The sequence below is a fragment of the Dermacentor andersoni genome, chromosome 2, assembly GCF_023375885.2.
Source record: "Dermacentor andersoni chromosome 2, qqDerAnde1_hic_scaffold, whole genome shotgun sequence".
NCBI classification, from domain to species: domain Eukaryota; kingdom Metazoa; phylum Arthropoda; class Arachnida; order Ixodida; family Ixodidae; genus Dermacentor; species Dermacentor andersoni.
This window is the reverse complement of record NC_092815.1, coordinates 177,518,383-177,538,754: the sequence shown is the minus strand read 5'-3', so window position 1 is coordinate 177,538,754 and position 20,372 is coordinate 177,518,383. Positions and strand designations below refer to the sequence as shown.

Below are 20,372 nucleotides of genomic sequence, written 5' to 3'. Positions count from 1 at the left end.
GGGGAGTAGCCCGGAGGGTGTGGGCACTCCCAGGTGCAATGATATACTGTGGGCTTTGCTCCACAATAGGGACAGTATGAGGTATATTGTGTAGGGTGGAAGAGGTGAAGATAAAAGAGGCAGGGAAATGAATTAGTTTGAAGCTGTCGCCACGCGACGGCATCTTCTCGATTAAGGGAATTATGTGGGGGAGGGAAGTGTCTCCTGTTATCTCTGTAATATTGTAGAGTTTCAGTGTAGTTCAGTGGTTCTGTCGGTGCGTCGTCTGGGTTGGACAGCTCTTCCAATGGCGCCCGGTTAGCGAGCTCTCGGGCTACCGCATTAGCGCGTTCATTACCATGGAGAGAGGCGTGTCCAGGTGTCCAGACGATACGCACCCTGTGTAACGCTGTGGGGTGTAATGATGTAAGGATGCGGTGTGTGTAGGGTGTCACCCTCCCTTGTGATCTTTGAAGGCTATCGCATTCCACTCTAAAAGGCGAAGCTTAAGCGTCCTCCAAATTCTTGTTTCCCTTTAGCGTCTAAATTTCAAAACAACGAGCTTTATTTCTTATTTTTCCTTTCCTACGCTGCCCCATTATCAACCATAAAAAAATTAGGCGGATCCCATTCTTTTGGTATATTTATCGTCGTTTAACCGGTTATAGTATAGCACTCAAGTAGTGACGCACGTATAATTTGCTGGTGGGATGTTCAGTATTAAGAGGACTGGTAAAGATTTGTTTAATGTTATGTAATTATAAAACTCCCGTATATTGTAAGAATCGTGGATGTGTATCGTGTTTGCTTTGTTATCGCGGTAATCCGGCTGATAAATCAACAAAGCAATTTTCGGCTGCTGCACAAGTAACACTGCCAATAAGCCAAGCTACGCATTTACCAAAAGCCATAACTGGGCAGCGCGAACGCAAGGGGCTGTCAGAAACAAGCCAGTGCCTGCGGCTAGGCTGAATACATGGTAACCATTTATAAAGCGCGTGCCACTTCTTTCGTGATTCGAGTAATCATGGTTGGGAGCAGCGCTAAGGATGAAAACGAAGTAAGCTAGGCGGCCAGAACGGCGCTCGCAACGTCTTTGTCGTCTAGCTCACTTTGTCTTCGACCCTTGCGCTGCCCCCCACCATGAACTTAAACCAACTTGCCTAATTTTCCGTTCTTCTCAACGCATTTAGATGTTAAACCAAAGCTAATATGTACCAACTGGTTCATATCCAGCCACTGCTTGCGGTTACATACATACATACATACATACATACATACATACATACATACATACATACATACATACATACATACATACATACATACATACATACATACATACATACATACATACATACATACATACATACATACATACATACATACATACATACATACATACATACATACATACATACATACATACATACATACATACATACATACCCAAACAGCACGGTAAGCATGGAAGATCGCCACATGCTTGTTTTGGGAATGTTAGTGCTTAACGCAACAAAATATTTGCTTTACGGACTGGGGGTACTTCCCATTTAGCAATCCAAAAATCACTAAAAGGAACGAACGCCCGATTTAAAGCTTGTGTTTTACACAACTATACGGGCCCACTCAAACAAAATAAAAACCGTGCATGCATGGTTGAACCTGCGTGAAAATCAGATCGCCTGTGAATTGAACGTGCTCACATTCTCGCCGATGACGTTGATAAGACCTGGCGGCCGGCAATTCGCTGCCATGTTCCCACGGTGATTTGTAGACCTTAATTTCTTGCAGAGCTTGTAGACGGCAACCGGTAATTATAAGCGCAGCTACACATGCGTCGTGGCTGGCAGCACCTTGGCCCGCGCCCACGAGCAGGTTGTACCGGTCCACCCTGTAGCGCATATCGACTTTTTGTTTCATTACAAAAAGCGAGCCCACGTCGGCCCCATAAGCCCGTCCGCGCACGATGGGCGAAATTCAATTATTCCAAGTTTGGGCGCCGCACGCCTCCTACAGGGCCATAAACGTGCGGCGCGTGTGAGTCGTAGCGCAGGACAGACGACGGATGGGGCGTCCCGACGGTCACGTGCAACTATGCACACTGGTGTCGGTAGCGACGTAATCGTGAACGTGCAGTGCTTTCGCGATTTTTTTTTTTTTTTTTTTTTTTACGAAAACACTCACGCAGCGCGAAAAACTTTCGAAAGAATTGTAGTTCGACACACAGTCTCAAGATGTCGTTTCCAGCGCTGCTGCTGTCATCCATGACTTCGGTAACCATGAGGGTAAAACTTGTAAACGGTAAGAAGTTTATGGACAGCCATAACATGCTAACAAGCTATCACTGGGATCGGCCGATCATGAACGGTTGATGATAAGAAAGGAAAATAATCGAGCAAGAGGAATGCTTACGTTATACTGACTCTGAAGACTGGAAGAAAATAACAGTAAAAATAAATATGTGCCTATGGTCTACCCACTTGTCGCTCGGCGACATGCTGCGTTCATTCAGAAGCCTTGTGTCCTGACTAGTCGCAGTATCTATTGCGCCCTGTTTTTCCTTCGGGCTCGTGGCTGCAGGCAAGTGGGAGCGGAATGCCCCTGGCACCAGCGTCCCGAAATGCCAACGCGACGCAGTGACTACAATGCACGACGGGGAGCAGGTTCTTAGAGTTGGGGAAAGGGAAGGGGGTAATGTGTAGTGAAGGAACTGTCTCTCGCCGAGGACACCTCAACCCCACAGCACTGGAGAAGGGGAGTTAAAAGGCGGGAAAAGGCACGCGGAAAGAGAAGGCGGGCGCTGGTAGGAGAGGGGGGGGGGGGGGGGGGGGGTAGGTGGCTGTGTTTACGGAGCAATGACCTGACAGCGCCTTTGGTACCGCGGTGGGCTGACGCGACGGGAGCGCGGGAATAGCTCTGGCAAGTGGGGGACGCTCGCTCCGCCATCTCAGCTCCTTCCATCACCGGCGAAGCAGGCCCAGCACACGTTGTTCTCTACCAACGATTAAACCTACGCTGGGCCCTTTGCTGTACATCGTAACTGCTCTCTCTCATACGAACGTACACACCTGCGCTCTCCCGGAACGAAGGTATTCTGTATTCGAGGTGGTGAAAAAGCATGCTACGTTGAAACGCTGCTGCCAGCAGAGCCCTCAGATGAGAATGATCGTGGGCGTCTTGTTGCTGTTCTAGACGACTACGGAGAGTCGGTGGGGTGACGAGTGAGTCGGCAACACCAGCTCGTTGCTCGTGCTAGCCATTGGTGGACACAACAGGAAAGCGCAGTACTGGAGTCAGTACAATAGAATGTGCAGTAGAACGGAGGCTTATCGATAAGCCGAGTCGTATTCGGCCCTGATTGGAACGGCACGGGTGTACACAACAACACTTTCGGACACCGCCTCCTATATTTGGTATGGGTCCTTTTTTTTCGTGTGAGAAGCAGTAGCCGGCTGCTAAAGCCACAATTACGATAGTTACTGTTGCGTATGCGCGTACTTTCTCCTTCTTCTTATTCATCGTAATTCTATTATTATTACTATTATTATTATTATTATTATTATTATTATTATTATTATTATTATTATTATTATTCAGCGTGTAATCATCGCCAGACTGCTGCGCGACCAGTGTCTGTCAAGTACTTAGGGAAGAAGAAGAGTTTTCAACCTGTAGTGGCAATTTCAGGATATGTTCTTCGCTTTCTCGTAACCTGTTGCTTCTCGTTTTCGCAGAGATTTGTCTCCCGGGGACGTCGTTTTTTTTTTCAGGAAATCCGGCGGAGGTGGATGGGAGTATTCATAGGGGGAAAACAGTTCTGGAGCGATGGCCGTTGAAACCGACGGCACTTGTCTCACATTTGGAATTACGCGCTTGTCCAGAACATATGGCTGCTATCAGGGTAGCCTGCTTAGTTCGTGCGAAGTGCACACTTCCGGGTATGGTAAATATAATAAATAATAATAAGCCCTAGGTATGCGCTTGACGATGTGCGTGATTTCATTCAAGTGACAACTTACATGCCATGCTATACTTCCTACTTTCCTTACCATTCCTATAATAATTGTATTAAATTTTAAATCGTTCAATGAAACTTCTGTTCATATTTTTTTTTTTCATCTATTCATTCATTCATGTGGTGTCACTTCTCGAGTTCGCACTATTCTTTTATTTCTACTTTTACCTCTTTTCAAGATAATTTTCCCCAAGCCATTAACTGTGAGTAAAGAAAAACCACCCGATCCTTAGCCTATCCCCCATTGTGGGTACGCGTCCTGTTTTGAAGTATCATCATCGTCGTCATCGTCGAGAACAGTAACAACAATAGAAACTGTTAACTTCCTTGTTTTCCCGTACGCCTAATGTAACCACCCGATTCATGGCCAAGCCCCGACTGTGGGTATGTGCCACAACCACTCAGGGCAACAACAACGACAGCTCCTGGCAGCTATCCAGAGTGCGATGTCTTGGCCGGGAAAGTCGCGGATTGCGAAAAAGCAGGCTGGGAGGTTTGGAGAGACAAAGCACCGCTGGGAACGAAGCCCGCGATGTGCTTGCCCTGTGCACCACGCGGCAATGTTCCCAGCCCGTGCGCAAGGCCAACCACGAGTAGCCTCGCGGTTGATTGCAGGGCGAGATATGCATACGTTGGGCCCCAGAGCACGTATTCCCACGTCTCCATTAGCACGGCAGTTTAATGACGCCGTAGTGTACGCGTGCGACGACAGTGTTGGCGGTGTGGCCAGCTCGGCGGGATCTACGACAAGCGCCCTTGGAGTCGCGAGGCTTGTGGGAATTCCGCGCACCATACACTTTGGGCATAGAACAAAAAAAAAATAAAGACGAGAGACGAAATACTTTATCGATGGCCTACAAACAAAGAAGAAAGCAAGCCAACAAACAAACGAGTATCTGCAATCGGCAAGGACGACCAAAGCAGGTGTCGAGCAAGGTGAGGCACCCGCGTGTGCTGCGGTTAACGTTTAGTGTATATGTCTGGAAACGAAGCCCTTTACCTATAGTATATACCTACCTGCCCGTGTAAACGTTAAAAAAGAAAGAAGAGAAAGAAGGAATGTTGAAATTATCGCGCCTTGAATTAGCTGTTTACCCTAAGTGCGGATTTCTTTGCAGCTCATTTTCCTCATGTGGCCATGTAGGTTTGCGAGCTGGACACGCTAACAAGTATACGGTATACCGCGCACCACCTTCATGGTGACTTGTGTGCCGAAATTTTGTTGACTCTGAGTATAGTGGCGTCTGTACACGAATTTCGGAGTGCGCATCGAAAAGAAGCCGTTCAGAAGTGTAACTTGGTGACGCCAATGAGTGAGCTAGCTGTTTCTGCATGACTAAAGCTAAAACAGCGCAATTTCTTGAACGAAGGAAAAACGAAGGAACGAAGAAAAAAAACAGCACAGAGAAAGACAAACGCTGTCCTTGCCTGTGTTACTCGCTCTTTTTTTTTTTTTTTTCCGCCGTTCAAGAAGTCACGCTGTTGTACCTTCAGTCCTTCGGAAGATGGCTGTGCATGCTGTCATTTGTGAAAGTTTGCTGCTGTTGCACTAAGTGCCTACAAAGCCGAATAGATCGGTGAAGTTTGCATATTTATTTCTTTCCTTTGTTGTTGCTTATATTTAACGCGGAGCAACCGGCCGCAGAAGAACGAGATAAATAAAAACGTTTAAAGGGATCTGTGATAAGGACCAACTTCAAGCGAGAGGCGTGTATACATACGTGGCAAAAGAAAGGCGCGTTCCACTTTTTCTGGGAAACCCTCCATCCGCCAGGCTTCGATTGCGGGACGGGTTTTCCGGAAGGATATCGCTCTAAACACAGTGGCTCCGCACACTGCTTTGGAGACCCGTACTTTCAGTGAACGATGAGGGCAAGTTCCTGTGAAACATAGAAGTGAAAGAAAAAAAAAACAACAAACAAACTTAGGTTGCTTCATCTCCACTGCGTGACGCCGTATAGGCAAGCAGATATAGTTGCCAAGTAGAAAACGTCACGGGCGATACCCACGCTGGCACTCCTCCTGCTTCGAAGAGGACGCTGCGTCTAATGAACTTTATTTGTTTACAAGTAAACGCTATGGAAGGAGACGGGTATGCGGAAGTTACGCAACGCTGAAACAGAACGTCTCAAAGCACAACAGCATTTCCCGCCGCGGGCAGTCTTATCAAAAAAGGCAAATGGGAATCGAGAAAAAAAAAATTGCGCAGACGTCAGCGAAAAGAAGTACAAAAAGAAAAGAGAAGATAAGCAGGCATGCTATGAAGAGTGCAAGAAAGCTAGAATGACGCTTGACAGCGTAGCCATCCCCACTTCACGGCACCCTCTCTTGCAGGCGCATTGCAAGCGGAGCGAAGTGTGGCGCGACTGCCTCGCTAAATGGGAGATCGCAAGAGGCAGTGGGTGGGTGACACGTGGGCGCGATTCACAGCAGCCACCGCAGACAGATACCCGCCCATGCAGCGCTTTGTTTCCATATATGATATCGGTGGACGCGCTCGCCACATGCCATCGGTGAAGAGACGACGGCACGCTACTCTGGCGCCATCTCGTAGCGGTCGTCACCGCAGAGCCCGTCTTGCACGTCACTGCGCATTTCTTCTCATGCTTTCGCCATACCGCCCTCCTCCGCTTACCGCCTCCCAGTCCCGCCGCAACTTCCTCCTCGCGCTCTTTTCTCTATAGCCATCTTTCAGCCGCCGCTAAGCTCCGCGCTCGCTCTTTCCCCTTTCGCTGTGCTAGTTCGCTCGGATACGCCGAGGGTCGACGCGAAACGCAGGGACGGGCGCCTAAGAGCTGCGCTCTAAAACGAGTCAAAGCTAACAGTTCAAACCGTGCAGCAGGCTACGAAACGCGGCAAGAAATTTCTCGACGTATGTGCGATGAACCGCCACATCTGACACACACGCCCGAATGCAGACACGCGTGCACGCACGCGTACGCGTACGCATACAGATAACGGCGACTTTCGTGCGAAGACAGAGGCAAATGCAAGCTGAAGAGCCTTTTCTGTGTTCGATTAAACATCTTGAAAATTGACTTTGACGTTACATTACAAGCTTTCGTGATCACTTCATTTCTTAGATTTAAAAAAAAAATACAATAACTTGTCCGCCAAATATAAAAAGAACATAATGCATACAAGTGTTGGCAAGCGAGTTGTCGGCATCGCTCTTCGTACATATATGTGATCCACGCTTAAGATTCGTCGCTCCGTCTGTGCTTCTTCAGCATTCTTTCTCTGTGCATAGCATGACATGAGACAGAAGAGTGTAAGTATGACGCCGTTTTTAACACCGTCCTCGACAAACCCGAAGCGCCAGTGTGTCCATCACGGCCCAACGTAATGAAAGGAGAAAAAGAATTGATCGCCCGCCGCGCGAGAGGCACAGGTGTGGAAGGGAGTCGTGGCCAGCGAGCGCGAACCAGCGTTTGCGCGGACGTCATCGAGCGTACCCGGGTGCCGCGATCAACGCGGTCCTGGCAGACCGCGCGCGAGCGGCTGACGCTAACGCGTAAACTTTTCTGGTACAGCGCCTCGGCGGGCCTTAGCACCCGGTCGTGGTGATCCGACACAGGGCATACGCGCAGCTCATTGTCAAGGTGAGAATACTGACGACGTTGCTAAAGAGACACTAAACAGCGAGACTGAGTAAACCTAAAGTGAAAAATGATTCTTCCAATACTCTTCTGACTATTCGTACGCCGGAAAAAAAAAAAAAACTTGATTATACTATAGAAAATGGAAGGCAATATTTCTCCCTTTTGAATTTCGCGCCTAAATCTCTGCATCGCCACGTCATTGGAACGTTACAGACTCGAAATTATTTTTCTCGTTATCTAGGCCGGTATTGCGCGGGAAAGAAAGAAGTTCTCGAAACTTGCTAGGTTGACACTTTGCTTCTTTTCGAATGCAATGTATTCTTTCTTTACAGAGAAACGATTAGCGAGACCTACGCAGACACTGTAAAAGTTGAATACGTCACGGCTAGCTAAAGCGCAGATTGAAAGGAGGCATAGCGTGGCCCACCTTTCTCGTTTCTCTCTCTCTCCTTTTTTTTCTTTTTGCCGATACCTTTTCTCGCGGTAAGACTCACCGTTTTACTACTGCAGAAATGTTGTTGACCAAACGGAGCTTAACCTAACTATCCTCTTTAGTTTCTCTTTTATGTATAACTGCGACGAAATAAAAGTGGCAGCAATCGTCGCCGAGCGTAACAAACATGTGTACACCGGTGTGTCGAAACACTGCATGGTTAGGTATTTGTGCCGGTCGGGATTTCATTTCAGCCAGCCGAGGACGTTGGACATGCAACTCTCGAATACTGCTGGATTGAAGGACATTATACCCGTGCTTTCCAGTGCTGCCTTTTGACTCACTCTGCGGTCAGCGACCAAGACCTACTTGCGAGGCCATAGGGTGGCCGATACACTTATTGTGTACTTTTGTTTCGTACTATGCAATAGAACGTCCTTTTCACGCGATTCGGTGACTCAGCACAGGGGTTGAATTCAACTGTGCTGCATAACCGGTCGGTCGAGAGCACTTTCCGGAGACGCCGCCACCACCTGAGAAGTTACCCACAAATTGGACTACGGCAGACCACGGGAAAGAAGCGTCACGTTGACGCGCCACTTAATCGCGTGACGCATAGGACTGCGGCAGTTCGTAGTGCGCGCGAGCGCACCCGTACGGGCCAATCGGCGCGCCGACCTTGCCACCTGGCTTCAGGCTTGCCTGCCTGCCGGCGGAAGAAAGCGAAAAGGGGGACCGCCCCTCCTTGCCCTCGTCCTCCGAAGCGAGAGGAAGTTTTTCAACTCTCCTCTCCCCCTTCCTCGCCAAGGTGGTGGCGGCAGCAGGAGGGGGGGCCTCCTTCTTCGCGAAGCGGGCAGCCGTACAGAACACAACCCGGAGAGCGATCGGCGGCGGCTGCGGCGGCGACGTAGCGTACGTCCCGCTTTTCCTTAGACCAGCCCCGAGTGGTGGCCCCCCTCCTCGCAAGAGTGCGTCGTCGGTGTGCGGTGCGGTGCGTGCGGTGTGTGCTGGTTTGTGGTGGTTTCGGTGAGCTGTCCGAGCGCGCGCCATACAGCTGCCGCCAAGATGCGGATGGACTGCGTGGACCGGGCCGTCTCGTGGCTCTTCAAGGTGGTCGGCGAGTTCATCGCTCGCTACCCGGGCTACTTCGTCATCGTGCCCCTGCTCGTGGCTGCCTGCCTGGCCACGGGCATCCAGCGCATGGTGTACGTGGACGACCCGGAGTACTTGTTCAGCCCCATCAACGGCCGGTCGCACGATGAGCGGCGCATCGTCGAGGCGCTCTTCCCGCAGAACACGTCGTTCAACTTCGACATCGGCCGCCAGACCAAGCCCGAGAAGTTCGGCCGCCTCATAGTGGTGACACGCGACGGCGCCAACCTGCTCACGCGCAAGGTCTGGGACGAGATCGTGCTCCTGAACGAGATCATCAAGAACATGACCGTCCTCTGGGACGACGACATCTGGACGTACGAGCAGATCTGCGCGCGCGACGGCCGCTTCTGCTACCCCAACGAGCTGCTCGACTTCTACCCGTACATCGATCAAATCGAGAACGGCACCTTCAAGCTGGAGTACCCGCTCCGGATCGACAGGGCGCGCCAGAAGATCTACTTCACCGGCGCCCTCATGGGCGGCATCGAGCGCGACGCGGACGGTTTCATCAAGTCGGCGCAGGCGATGGCCATGTTCTACTACCTGGACACGTCGTCGCGCAAGGCCAACCTGCGCTCGGAGGCCTGGGAGTACGCCTTCCTGGACCTGATGGAGTCGCTCGAGTTCGAGCACATCCAGCTGGCCTGGTTCACGTCGCGCTCGCTGGCCGACGAGCTGGAGAAGAACACGTCCACCGTGACGCCCTTCTTCAGCATCACCGTGGTGATCATGCTCATATTCACGGTGACCACGTGCCTCATGCGCGACGCGGTGCGCAGCAAGCCCTGGCTTGGCATCCTGGGCTGCGTGTCGGCCGCCGTGTCGGTCATAGCCGGATTCGGCATGGTCATCTACTTGGGGCTCGAGTTCATCGGCATCAACATGGCCGCGCCGTTCCTAATGCTGGGTGAGTGGTGACGCATGCTTTCTGACAGAGCAAATGTGCCTGTAAGCCCTAGGTGCACGTTCGGCTTCGTCTTGTCCGGGAGCACCGTCTTGCGCTTATCGTGTGCGATAAATGTCGCGTGTATTGTTTCTTTATGAAGGAAAATGTGTATGACTGCAGGTGGGAGATAAGGACACAGTAATGTTTGCGAGGGTATAGCTCTTTCTCATAAATGTGTTTTTTTTTATTTGGTAGAGTGCGACTGTCGAAAGTTTCAGTAAAAAAAATTGCAGACCTTATTGTTATGGTTTAAAAGGGGCTGATGTAGGTGTAAACTGCGTAGGATCACCAGACGACGCTCAAAGATGCACAGTTATCATCATCAGCATCATGCACAACTCTGGAAAAACCGCTACCTCGATATATTTTTGTGCTTCCTCCCGTCGAAACGAAGTACCAACAGCTCTGAAAGGATGCTTTTGTTTCGACCTGCGCAAGTAAGCGGGGCCCCCGGAACTTCCGCCCGAGGCGTTTAGCCGCGTTAGTAATGCGCCGTCCGTGTCGCGTGGTCGTTCACACTGGGTGATTCGAGGCCGCGGCGAGAAGTGTTGGCTTAAACGACTCCGCCGTTCGTTCGATTTCGCGGCTTAGCTCGTCTGCCCCACACCATGCATACATACATATAGTATTATTATTTGTTTTGAACACATATACACAATTAACAGGAAAGGGAAAGCGAGGAGCAGGTTGGCAACTGCCACCGGAAGGGGCACAACGCCTGCCTAGTATTGCGGGTTCCGAGAATGACGCGATCCGGTGCAATGCACCGGCGCTGCTATATCGTACATATGTGCTTTGACCGCGTCGGAAGTGACTCACGGCGCAAGAACTCTCACATGGAAAGAGTGATGCTGCGTTACCTTTGCTGTTTCCGAATTTCGCGATGCGTCGAATCTTCGGACATTCGCAAGAAATGTAGCCACCTCCCGCACTTTGATGGCATTATATCGCGAGAAAAAAAAAAGAAAGAGCAACGCCGTGTCCGTGGAGAGAGAATCAAGATGAATTAAACTCTTGGGTTTTATACGAGCCAAAACCGCGGCATGGTTATGAGGCACGCCGAATAGTGAAGGACTCCGCGTTAATTTTGACCGCCTGGGGTTCTGTAACGTGTACCCAAAGCACGGTACACGGCTTTTCTTTTTCATTTCACCCTCATCGAAATGCGGCCGCCACGGCCGGGATTCGTACCCGCGCCTTCGGGCTTTGCAGCGCAACACCAAAGCCACTGCGCCACCACGGCTGGCAGAATCAAGAATCGGTGAATAACGAAGCGAGTCGTTGGGCGAGTTTTGATCGGAACTGAAAACGTGGACATCCACGCGAACAGATGGTGCAGGCGGTGCGAACAGGTCGGGCGGCGCTGTCCTTGTTCGTACTCCTTGTCCCGTTGTCGACGCAGCTTGCCGTAAACCAGCCAGAGCTCTTTCAGTCATCACATCAATGGCTGTATGCGCACAAGGTCCTTTCTACCGGCGATGCCATTGATTCTTAGTAAAACCAGGCTGAGAGTAAGCTCGGACAACAGAAATGCTTTTGAGGCCCTGCGGGCCTTGCTTTGCTTCGAATGAATGGATGAGTTGGTCTGTTCACGAGCACGCCTCTGTTATCATTGGGATACATTCACAATGAACATCGTCAGCAAAAAAAGTTCTAAGCACCCGCGAAGAGCACATTAATCTACGCAATCGCAACACCTCTTTTTTTTTTAAATCATCCGTGAAGTATTGCGTAACTGGCGATCAATCTCGTTGATGCACCACATTGCGTCCAGTTAGAACAAGGAGTAGTGGAGCGAAATATGGAGAACGGGCTGCGTCTGAATAGATGGCATCATCATATCATGCAAATCAAAACTATACCACAACGGTCCTTTAAAGATAAATATTAAATCAGACTAAAAACTGGCGCGCCACCATTTGAAATCGTGGCGGGAATGAGGGAAATAGATTTTCTAGGAAGCAGTAAAAATAAAGACCAAGCTTTTGTTTTGCATTCCGAGCCGAGAAATGCGGCTCAGATGACGTCATTCGACGCCACACACATCGTGACGTTAGTTCGCAATAGGGCCTGGGTTGTGCAGGCAATGTCCATAAAACGCGCCAGGTCGACTTTCCGTTCATTTTCGAATGATGCTCGACCCTTTTTCATAGACGCAAGTCTTGGCCCAGCTAGGCGTCGCCACAATCGTAGTGGCCATACAGTGCCTTAATACCACGTCTCTCCACGGCGGCGCTGGCATCGAGCCACTCGATGCGCCAATGCTGCGACGCAGTTACTGTGATGTCTCCCGCCCACTCCTTTCTTTTCTTCCCCGATAATGAATGTAATGTTGCCATTATGTTACAATGTGTATTATCTTATGAGTATTATGTATGGGCGGAATGAATCAATCAAACTAATGCCATTAGAGGCTAGCGCGGCAACTCCAACGTGGAGTCGACATACGTCTTTTGTTCTTGCGGCCTTTCCAGCTTGTCCAGCTCCAGCTGGTGCTAGGCCATACCTGCAATTTCGCTGTAGGGATATGTCTACCACTCGTTTCTGCGGTCCCTTTAAGCGCAACGTACGACCGCGAGTATTTCGTTACCACAGTGTATACGTTGTTGTATAGGCGCCACAAAATTAATATCGGCGTTTCACCTTCCGTAAGGACACACCGACCTACTCGTAAAGCATTACATCACGAGCCACACATGGGCGTGTCAGTTTCAGCGTCACCAGCGCTCACGCGTCCGCCTTTTTACGCTGTCACCGTTGCTCGCTCGCTCGCTCTCAGCCAAAGGGGTCTACACGTCTATGCGCGCTTCTCGCGAAGGGAGCTCGCGGAGGTACGACACCGACTTGGTCGCGGAGCTCCTCGTTCCGAATGCAGTCCGGCGACGCTTATTGAGGAAGCGCTTGTGCCGGCAAGGACACGCTTACGCAGCGTGTGTCACACACAGCGCCCCCCCCCCCCCCCCCCTCCGCACTTCCCGCTTCTCACCCCATTGTTTCGCGCAGCGAGAAGAGAAACAGGGACGAGGAAAGAGAACGGCGCTCGCGAGAGGGCGTGGAGAGAGGCCGGCGCGTTCTGGGCGCGCGGAAAAGCGCCTTTGCAGGAGGAAGCCGCGCCGTTCCTCCTGTACCCCGCGGATACGGTCCCGCCGCGAGGTGACGACGGGCGCGTTAGCGAGAAAACCACGGGAGGCTATGTTTTGACACGATGGTATACATGATAACTTCGTGCGCGGTGGGAAGACGAGAGAAGAAAGTAAAAATAAACGTCTGCTCGAAGAGCCGAACAAAAAATGTGCACGCAAACAGTTCGCATCCTTTAAATGCATAACCGCAAATGTTATTTGGTGACGGACAACAGGCGGTTTACTAAACGGTTGCTCAAGAACGCTCCCCCGCTTTTGGGAAGGCAGCAGGTTTACAAGACAAATTGGGATCGCGTGCTGGCATGACTCACCCGATGCTCAGCCCCGCCCCCTCCCCCTAAACACACACACGCGCGCATGCAAACATAGACGCATACATAAACGCACACACACATATACGCACAGTTTAGCGTGTAGCACATCAATAACCTTCAGTACAGTTACCTTTCTTCCAAATATTCGAAGGCGTTTCAGTACATGCCGAACTGGCATATATATACTCCTCCGAGTTTCGGAAGCCCGTCACTTTCCATCACCACCGAGGGTTGTTCGGGGCCAGGTCGCGCTCAGGTGGCTCCGCCGGTTTGGTGCGCTGTACACAAGAGGAAAATGTCGAGCGGAGGAGGAACGACTCTGGCGCCGTATTTCCCGGAGGAAGTAAAAAAGAACGACGTTTCCTGTCAGTCAGCGGCAGTTCTTCGACAGGCCGTAGGGAGGGATGATGAGGACGTTTACTTTTCGCTGAAAGGATGATATCGCTCCCTTCCAATGAATGAGGTCGATGCCCGCGGCCAGTCAGAACCCTAAGTATCAGGCTCGTATGTGCACCACTGAGAGAAACGAACGTCACCCGATCCTAGACAGTAACCGTCGGCTGACGGACAAGTTTTCAGAGACATTACTGCAGCTCTTGCATGATGCAGAACTGCACGCTTTTTTTAAATAGCTTTACTTTATTGTACTCTAAATAGATGCCTTCACGTGAACCCTCAAAAAGAGAAGAGGCCCCAATTCAGGCCTACTTTTTTTTCCTCGCCGGCATCCTCCAGCATGGCACAGCAATTTATTTGCAGTGCCTATCTTGGTCGGTTCAAACGCGGGGGCTGTATTCAACTTGGAACGCAGACATCTGAATGAAGCCTCCTATGTGTTTGCTAAGTGCAGTCCTCTCCACCGTCTTGTAGCTAACACACAATAGGCCTTCAGGTCATATTCGATTCCCAACTGCTTTCAGATCAACAGGCTCGATAACTCGCGCTGACAACATGGGGACGGTTGTTAGAGCTAGTGTGATGCGCTGACGGCGTAACGGCAGAGCTGCCTGTCAAGGCTAGGCTTACGCGTACAGCGGCGAAATGTAGCAGGCCGATACGATCGTATACATACTTGCTCGATTAAAACGACCACTTTGTTTTCCGGGGAAAGAATGTCCTAAATGTGACATGCACGTTAGATTCGAGCGCAAAACCAAAGCTATAGTAAGTGACAGGCCATCGTCTTTGGCATTAGAAAAATTCTGTAATCCAATGCACACGTCGCTACAGCTGTGGGAGCTGCGGCATAGCTCTGTGCCCGCATCGCAAGTTTGTTAGGTTGCCATTGTCGGCGCGAGGTGTTTAAGAAATGTGGTATCTGAAACGAAGCGGACGGCACCGGAGACTAGACGCTCCGAGCTGTTGATAGTGACAAGGAGCCCTGTGAAGGAGCCATGTCCGGTCCACTGTAACTCGGACCCGATAAGCTCTCTTTCTTATTTTTCCCCAAGTCAGAACAAATTGCCGTTACAGTCCCTCTTATAGGGAGAAGTTGCGCACGAACAATCAAGGGCATTCCACTTACAAGCATAGAAACCGGGCCGCGTGTAACAATTGAGGTCATAGTATTTTTTTTCTTTATTTCTGTACGCGAAAAGAAAATCTGGAGCGCTTTGCCACCGCGAGAGAACCGAAAATGTACGGCACACAGCGATTCCCTTCTTTTATCTGCCAGCGGAGTCTCGAGGGCAAGTTTGTACCGCCGAGACAGGCTCCGTGGCTAAGCGTGTCAAAGCGCGGTCGTGAAACACGAACAGGTTGTCTTTCCAGCGCGCGGTCGGCGCGGTCGCTACGCGTTTGCGTAACCGGACGCTGCTTGAAGCGCTTCCGGAAACTCGATTTCAGCAGGAAACGGTGCGGAAGCTTCGCGCCACCGCGCATTTTTTTACATATTTCTTTTCCCCCATGAACTTTCCGTCGACGGCGCTCCCCGCCGTCTCGTGCTTTCGGCTCACAGCGCCGAATGTGTTACTTTCCCGCTAATGCGACCGCTTCGACGAATGGCGAGCGCGCGCACGCGCACACACACACACACACGCACGCACGCACACGCACGCACACGGCTTGCATCGACCAAACTCTGCTGCAGAGGGCTCGGAGTGAGCGTGCATCGTAATAAACGGTTTATCCCGGGATACATTATAAGATATTATCGACTTGGACGACTGAGCAAAGTTGGTACGCAAACGTCTTGTGATACTTGCGAAGGTCACAAATAATGAGGACAATGAGAAGTGCGCAAGACATGCGCTGATTTGCAGCTAGTCTTTTTCATTACAAAACTTTCACGTACAGTAGACACATACTGTATACTGTGCTTATAGTATATGCGTGCGTAATATCAGCAGAAAAGAGATATCATGAGCCATTGCGGTGTGTGATGGTGGATGATCAGCGAAGCTAAGCTGTTTAGCATACGACACAGTGGTGACAGAGACGGAGAGAGATAAGGAAGGCAGGGATGTTAACCAGTCAAGAGTCTGGTTGGCTACAGAATTCTGAACATAGGTACGGACTCAGTTACCGTGATTTTTATATACATTCGCTTGGACGACGGGACCACCACCCCGAGGAGCCGGAGGAAACTAGACGTGTGACGTGGGGCTGCCACCACGGGAGAGGGGAGGGAAAGGAGACACGCACGCGCTTGGAACGCCGACAAAGAGAGGATGGTGGAAACGTAAACATGGCCGACGCGGATCAAAGTGTAGCATCTCTTCTTATCAGCTTAGTATCTGATACGGGTTGTATTTGGACCCAAGATATCAAACTTATTTTTGCAAGTTGGCGGAGTGCTTGAAGCCTGCTTCACCTGCGCCGCGGGTCGGCCCCGTATTGCATTATCTTCGGGATCAGTCCCTGTTTTTTTGGTCTTCGGACATTGATCCACTGGAAACTGGCCATATACAGCTTCGATGTATAAGGAAGATATGATTACAACAATTTAGTACATATCTGAAGGACGCGCTTGTGTATGCAGAAAGTGATATAGCTGTGATAGGCATGTCGTTCGGTGATGTAAGCATACTAAGTTATTGTAATCGCATCTGCTTTTTCTTGCGCTAATGTTGTTGCCTATAATATGAGCGTTTTTCACTAAAAATAATGTTTGCGAGTCAACGCACGCCTTGGGCATTTCGGGCGCTCGAGGCGTTACGTGCGCTGCTCGGATTCTTATAACGACTTGTGAATCGTGACACTGACTTTGAATGTTGTAGCGCATCGCATCGCGTTATTGTGTGCATTCTTCTTTTCTTTCTTTTTCCTTTTTATTCCGTCCATCACCTTTACATCACATTTTACTCAATTTCGGAGCGCAGCGTAGCCAGCCTGTATGCTCACACTGGCTACGTCTCTCTTTGTCCTCTCTAATTCTCCTCCTTTCTGTCCTTTCTTTTTGTTTTGTTTTTGTGAGCGCCGTACAAATTACGAGATGATTTTGGCGAGTTGAAATATAGCGAGTCGATGGCAGGCATGCAGTCAGTGCAAGACTGACGCAGACCGCACACTGAAATGAGTCGCGTTGGATGCATCACCGCCTTCCAACCAAATCAAGAGGTATGCATGTACTGCATGGGTGACGGTGTGCATCATTGCGACACGCCGGCGTATTTATATGCACCACGCGATAAGATTCGTCGCGTCTCGAACTACATGGCCTCTCCTGTAGCGTCAATGCGATTCGCATTCCTAGCGAACTGTACCGCCGTTTGCACGGATGCGATGAATGCGCTGCATAGAAATTCGATGCAGCGCGCCCCTTGTCGCATGCACGTAAACGCCGCTCCCTATATGGGGCTCTTGCATTGCCCAGGGGGCGCTGCGAAAAAGGTGCTAAAAAGCGCCCTCTGTTCTAAAATGGGTCGTACCAAGCTCGGTCGTCTGCTTCGGAAAGCACGTTCACAATATGGACCCGCCACTTTCGGTTGTGTTGTATCACGGCTTGCAGCGAATATCGGGCGCCGAAGATTTTTTCAGGAGTGGCACGCTGCGTAAAGGCAAGAAATTATGCAGTGCCGAATACGTGTATGCCGTTCAAGAATTAAGCGGCGAAGTTTTAGCGCGGTGTCAATCGCAAGTGAAGCGAGTCGCGTACGAAGTGGAACTTCAGGTAAGGTTTGCACGCTGCTAGATTCAGGCGCACAAACGCGAGGAAATGCCTGCTATAAATGAATCCACAGCAGCGATAAGCCGACATCATGTGTACGGAACTGCTCGAGCGCACGACGGTACGCGCGGCGACGGCAGCGGTCTTTCAGCATGCCGCGACGTACGAACTGCTCGAGCGCACGATCGTACGCGCCGCGACGGCAGCGGTCTTTCGACATGCCGCGAAACGGCGGGCCTCCTGCAATCTTTGTTGACTGCATGCCGCGCTAGACAAGTAGTTATGCCTGCTGCACTGTAGTAACGGCCATCTGTCCCTTTTAGTAACTGGTAATAACTGATGCAATGCATATGAGCTCGCACGTACGTGCGAATCGCGGTGCAGCGCGAGCTCGTGCGCTGCTCGCTTGATGTAGCTTTTAATGACAACGCTCGAAAATCGGTCTGCTGTAATCAATACTATCTTGCTGCGCTGCCTCAACATGCTGGCTTGAGGTCAAGTATGAGCACATTCAAACTCTCTAACCTGTGCTGCTCGTAGTGGGGTAGTGAATTCTCACCGAATCAGCCCGGCCATTTGTGGTCATTTGCACACACCTGGGTACTTCACCACTTCGCACCGGTCGAATTGTTAATTGTCGCTGTGGCCGCGTTTCGAATCGTGAACAGCCAGCCATGCCTGCTGCTATGTCGGTCTGCCGTCGTGACTGTAGGTGCAAAAGACCGAATTTTAGAACGCAGATCTATAATCAAGCAAGCTTCAAGACAGGTGAAGCAGTCAGCATGGCGCGAAGTTTCGCTTACCCAGCGCGACGAACTGCAGTTATACAGCGCGCCCGACGCTCCGCTTCGTGAGGCCTTGAAGGGAAACGATAGAATCGGATGTTGGGATTCAGGACTTCTTGTTCATGGCAGCCCACGACGCAGCAGTATCGACGGTGGCGCTTTTTCGATGCTGAGCTAGGTCCCTCCGGATCGGCGTCGCCGATTCCTTCTGCTTCCAGCATTACGTCCCACGGCACACAGAGAGTCCGTTTTCGTTAAACTATCGGCTGCGACCAGCTCGCAGCGTGGTCGACGTCGTCTGTGAGAAGTGACGAGCCTTTTCGCACTCGCAACAGGGCATAAAAAAGTGCGAATCGACGCAAAACTCGGCCTAGAAACGTGCTTCGCCGCAGCCAGGGCTGAATACGACCCAAGCTGGTACGACCCAGATGTCGTTTCCCGCGCCGCCACCAGGCGCCGCTACTATACCTCAAACTCCAGCGCAAGACGCCCATAGTGCGAGTCATGTTCATGCGTGGAGCTGGCGCTCCCCGGTGGGTAAGAAGAGAAGATACATCGTGCACGTTTTGTTTTTTTAATGTCTTATTTCCTATCTCAGCCTTCCCTTTTTAGCCGTTGGCTTCGTAAAAAATTTTTTCACCTCAGTATACTGTGGTTTACAGATAAGCTGCGCCATCTGCGGAGTGTGGCGTCAGCCAATCACGGCAGCTGGCTACGCGACCGCGCTCTCCGGGTGCAATGCTCCCTGCGTGTAATGTCGGCTGGGGCAAAATCTTCGTTTTTCTGCGGCCTGTAGCTCCGGCGATGGTGTCCTCGCCGGGCAATGCGGATTTATTTATTTCTCTATAACATTCTCGCAATGCACATTGAGATTCGTGCGACGGACGTCGCGCGTGTCACCATGTAGTGAGCGCGACAACGGCTGTCGCTGCGACAATTTGCGGATCCAGCGCGCTGTGGGTACAATCAGATTAAGCGAAGCTTCCACTGGCGTTTGCCATGCACTCCGGCGATGGCGGCGTAGCGCGAGCCGATGACGAAGAACGAAACGAATTGAAAATGAAATGGATCGCTAGAAGATGCTCCAGCTATACAGCATTTTGTACCGATCCATTTAAATTTCCCCCTTCTTTTTGTCTTTCGCGATTAGATCGCGGACGCTGCAGCGCCAGCCCTATTGCCGGGACATGCCAAATGGCGCGACTCATAAGAAGTGAATATCGAAAAACGAAAAAGAAAACAGTGCCCTTCCACTCTGTGAAGACAGATGAGCAGCAAAGCGTTGTATGTGGGCCCCTTAATGGCGAACTGTACCTCCGCCACAGGTCCGTCCGGTATTGAACTACCTTCGGGATAGGCCCACGCATGGGGAGTTTTGTGTCTACACACGGACACGATCCTGGAGGAACTGGCCCTTAACAGCCACGCTGCAAAAAAAAAAAAAAATATCTTTACAGAACGTTGACCCATGGGGCTTAAGAGAGGTTTCTAGCGACCTCTAGCCTACTCCGGCCTGAAAGTGAGACGGACGATGCGGCGTTGTGAACGACGAAGGCAACTCCCCCGAATACCGTACATTGCAGTTAGGAAACGCGAAGTCCCGCTGCGCCGTCGTCGAGACGGCGTTGGCCAACTGCGCGCGGCACGCTGACCTGATGAAGGCTCGCAGGGGCTCGCTGTTGCTTCGCAGACGCAAGGGCGCGGTGTACCGATCCGCCGCGCACCACGTGACCTCATCGGCGGCGTCGCGCCGCTCGTCGCGTTGCGCAGCCGCCGGAGATTTCAAGCTGATCGCCCGAGATCACGGCTTCTTGAAATTTCGAGCTTTTACGTGCCAAAACCACGATCTGATTATGAGGCACGCCGTAGTGGGGGACTCCGGAAATTCG

General features: G+C 50.9%; 1 protein-coding gene and 1 pseudogene across 1 annotated transcript in view; both read left to right on the top strand.

The window, feature by feature from the left end:
* Positions 1-8,869: 8,869 nt before the first annotated feature.
* Ptr (patched domain-containing protein) overlaps positions 8,870-20,372 on the top strand; it is a 118,867-nt gene continuing 107,364 nt past the window's right edge. The window contains exon 1 of the mRNA XM_050187191.3: positions 8,870-10,094. Within this exon, the coding sequence (XP_050043148.1) occupies positions 9,098-10,094 (997 nt within the window). The 5' untranslated portion in view covers positions 8,870-9,097. The remainder of the gene's footprint in view (positions 10,095-20,372) is intronic.
* Positions 16,277-16,456, top strand: LOC126541050 (U2 spliceosomal RNA; annotated as a pseudogene).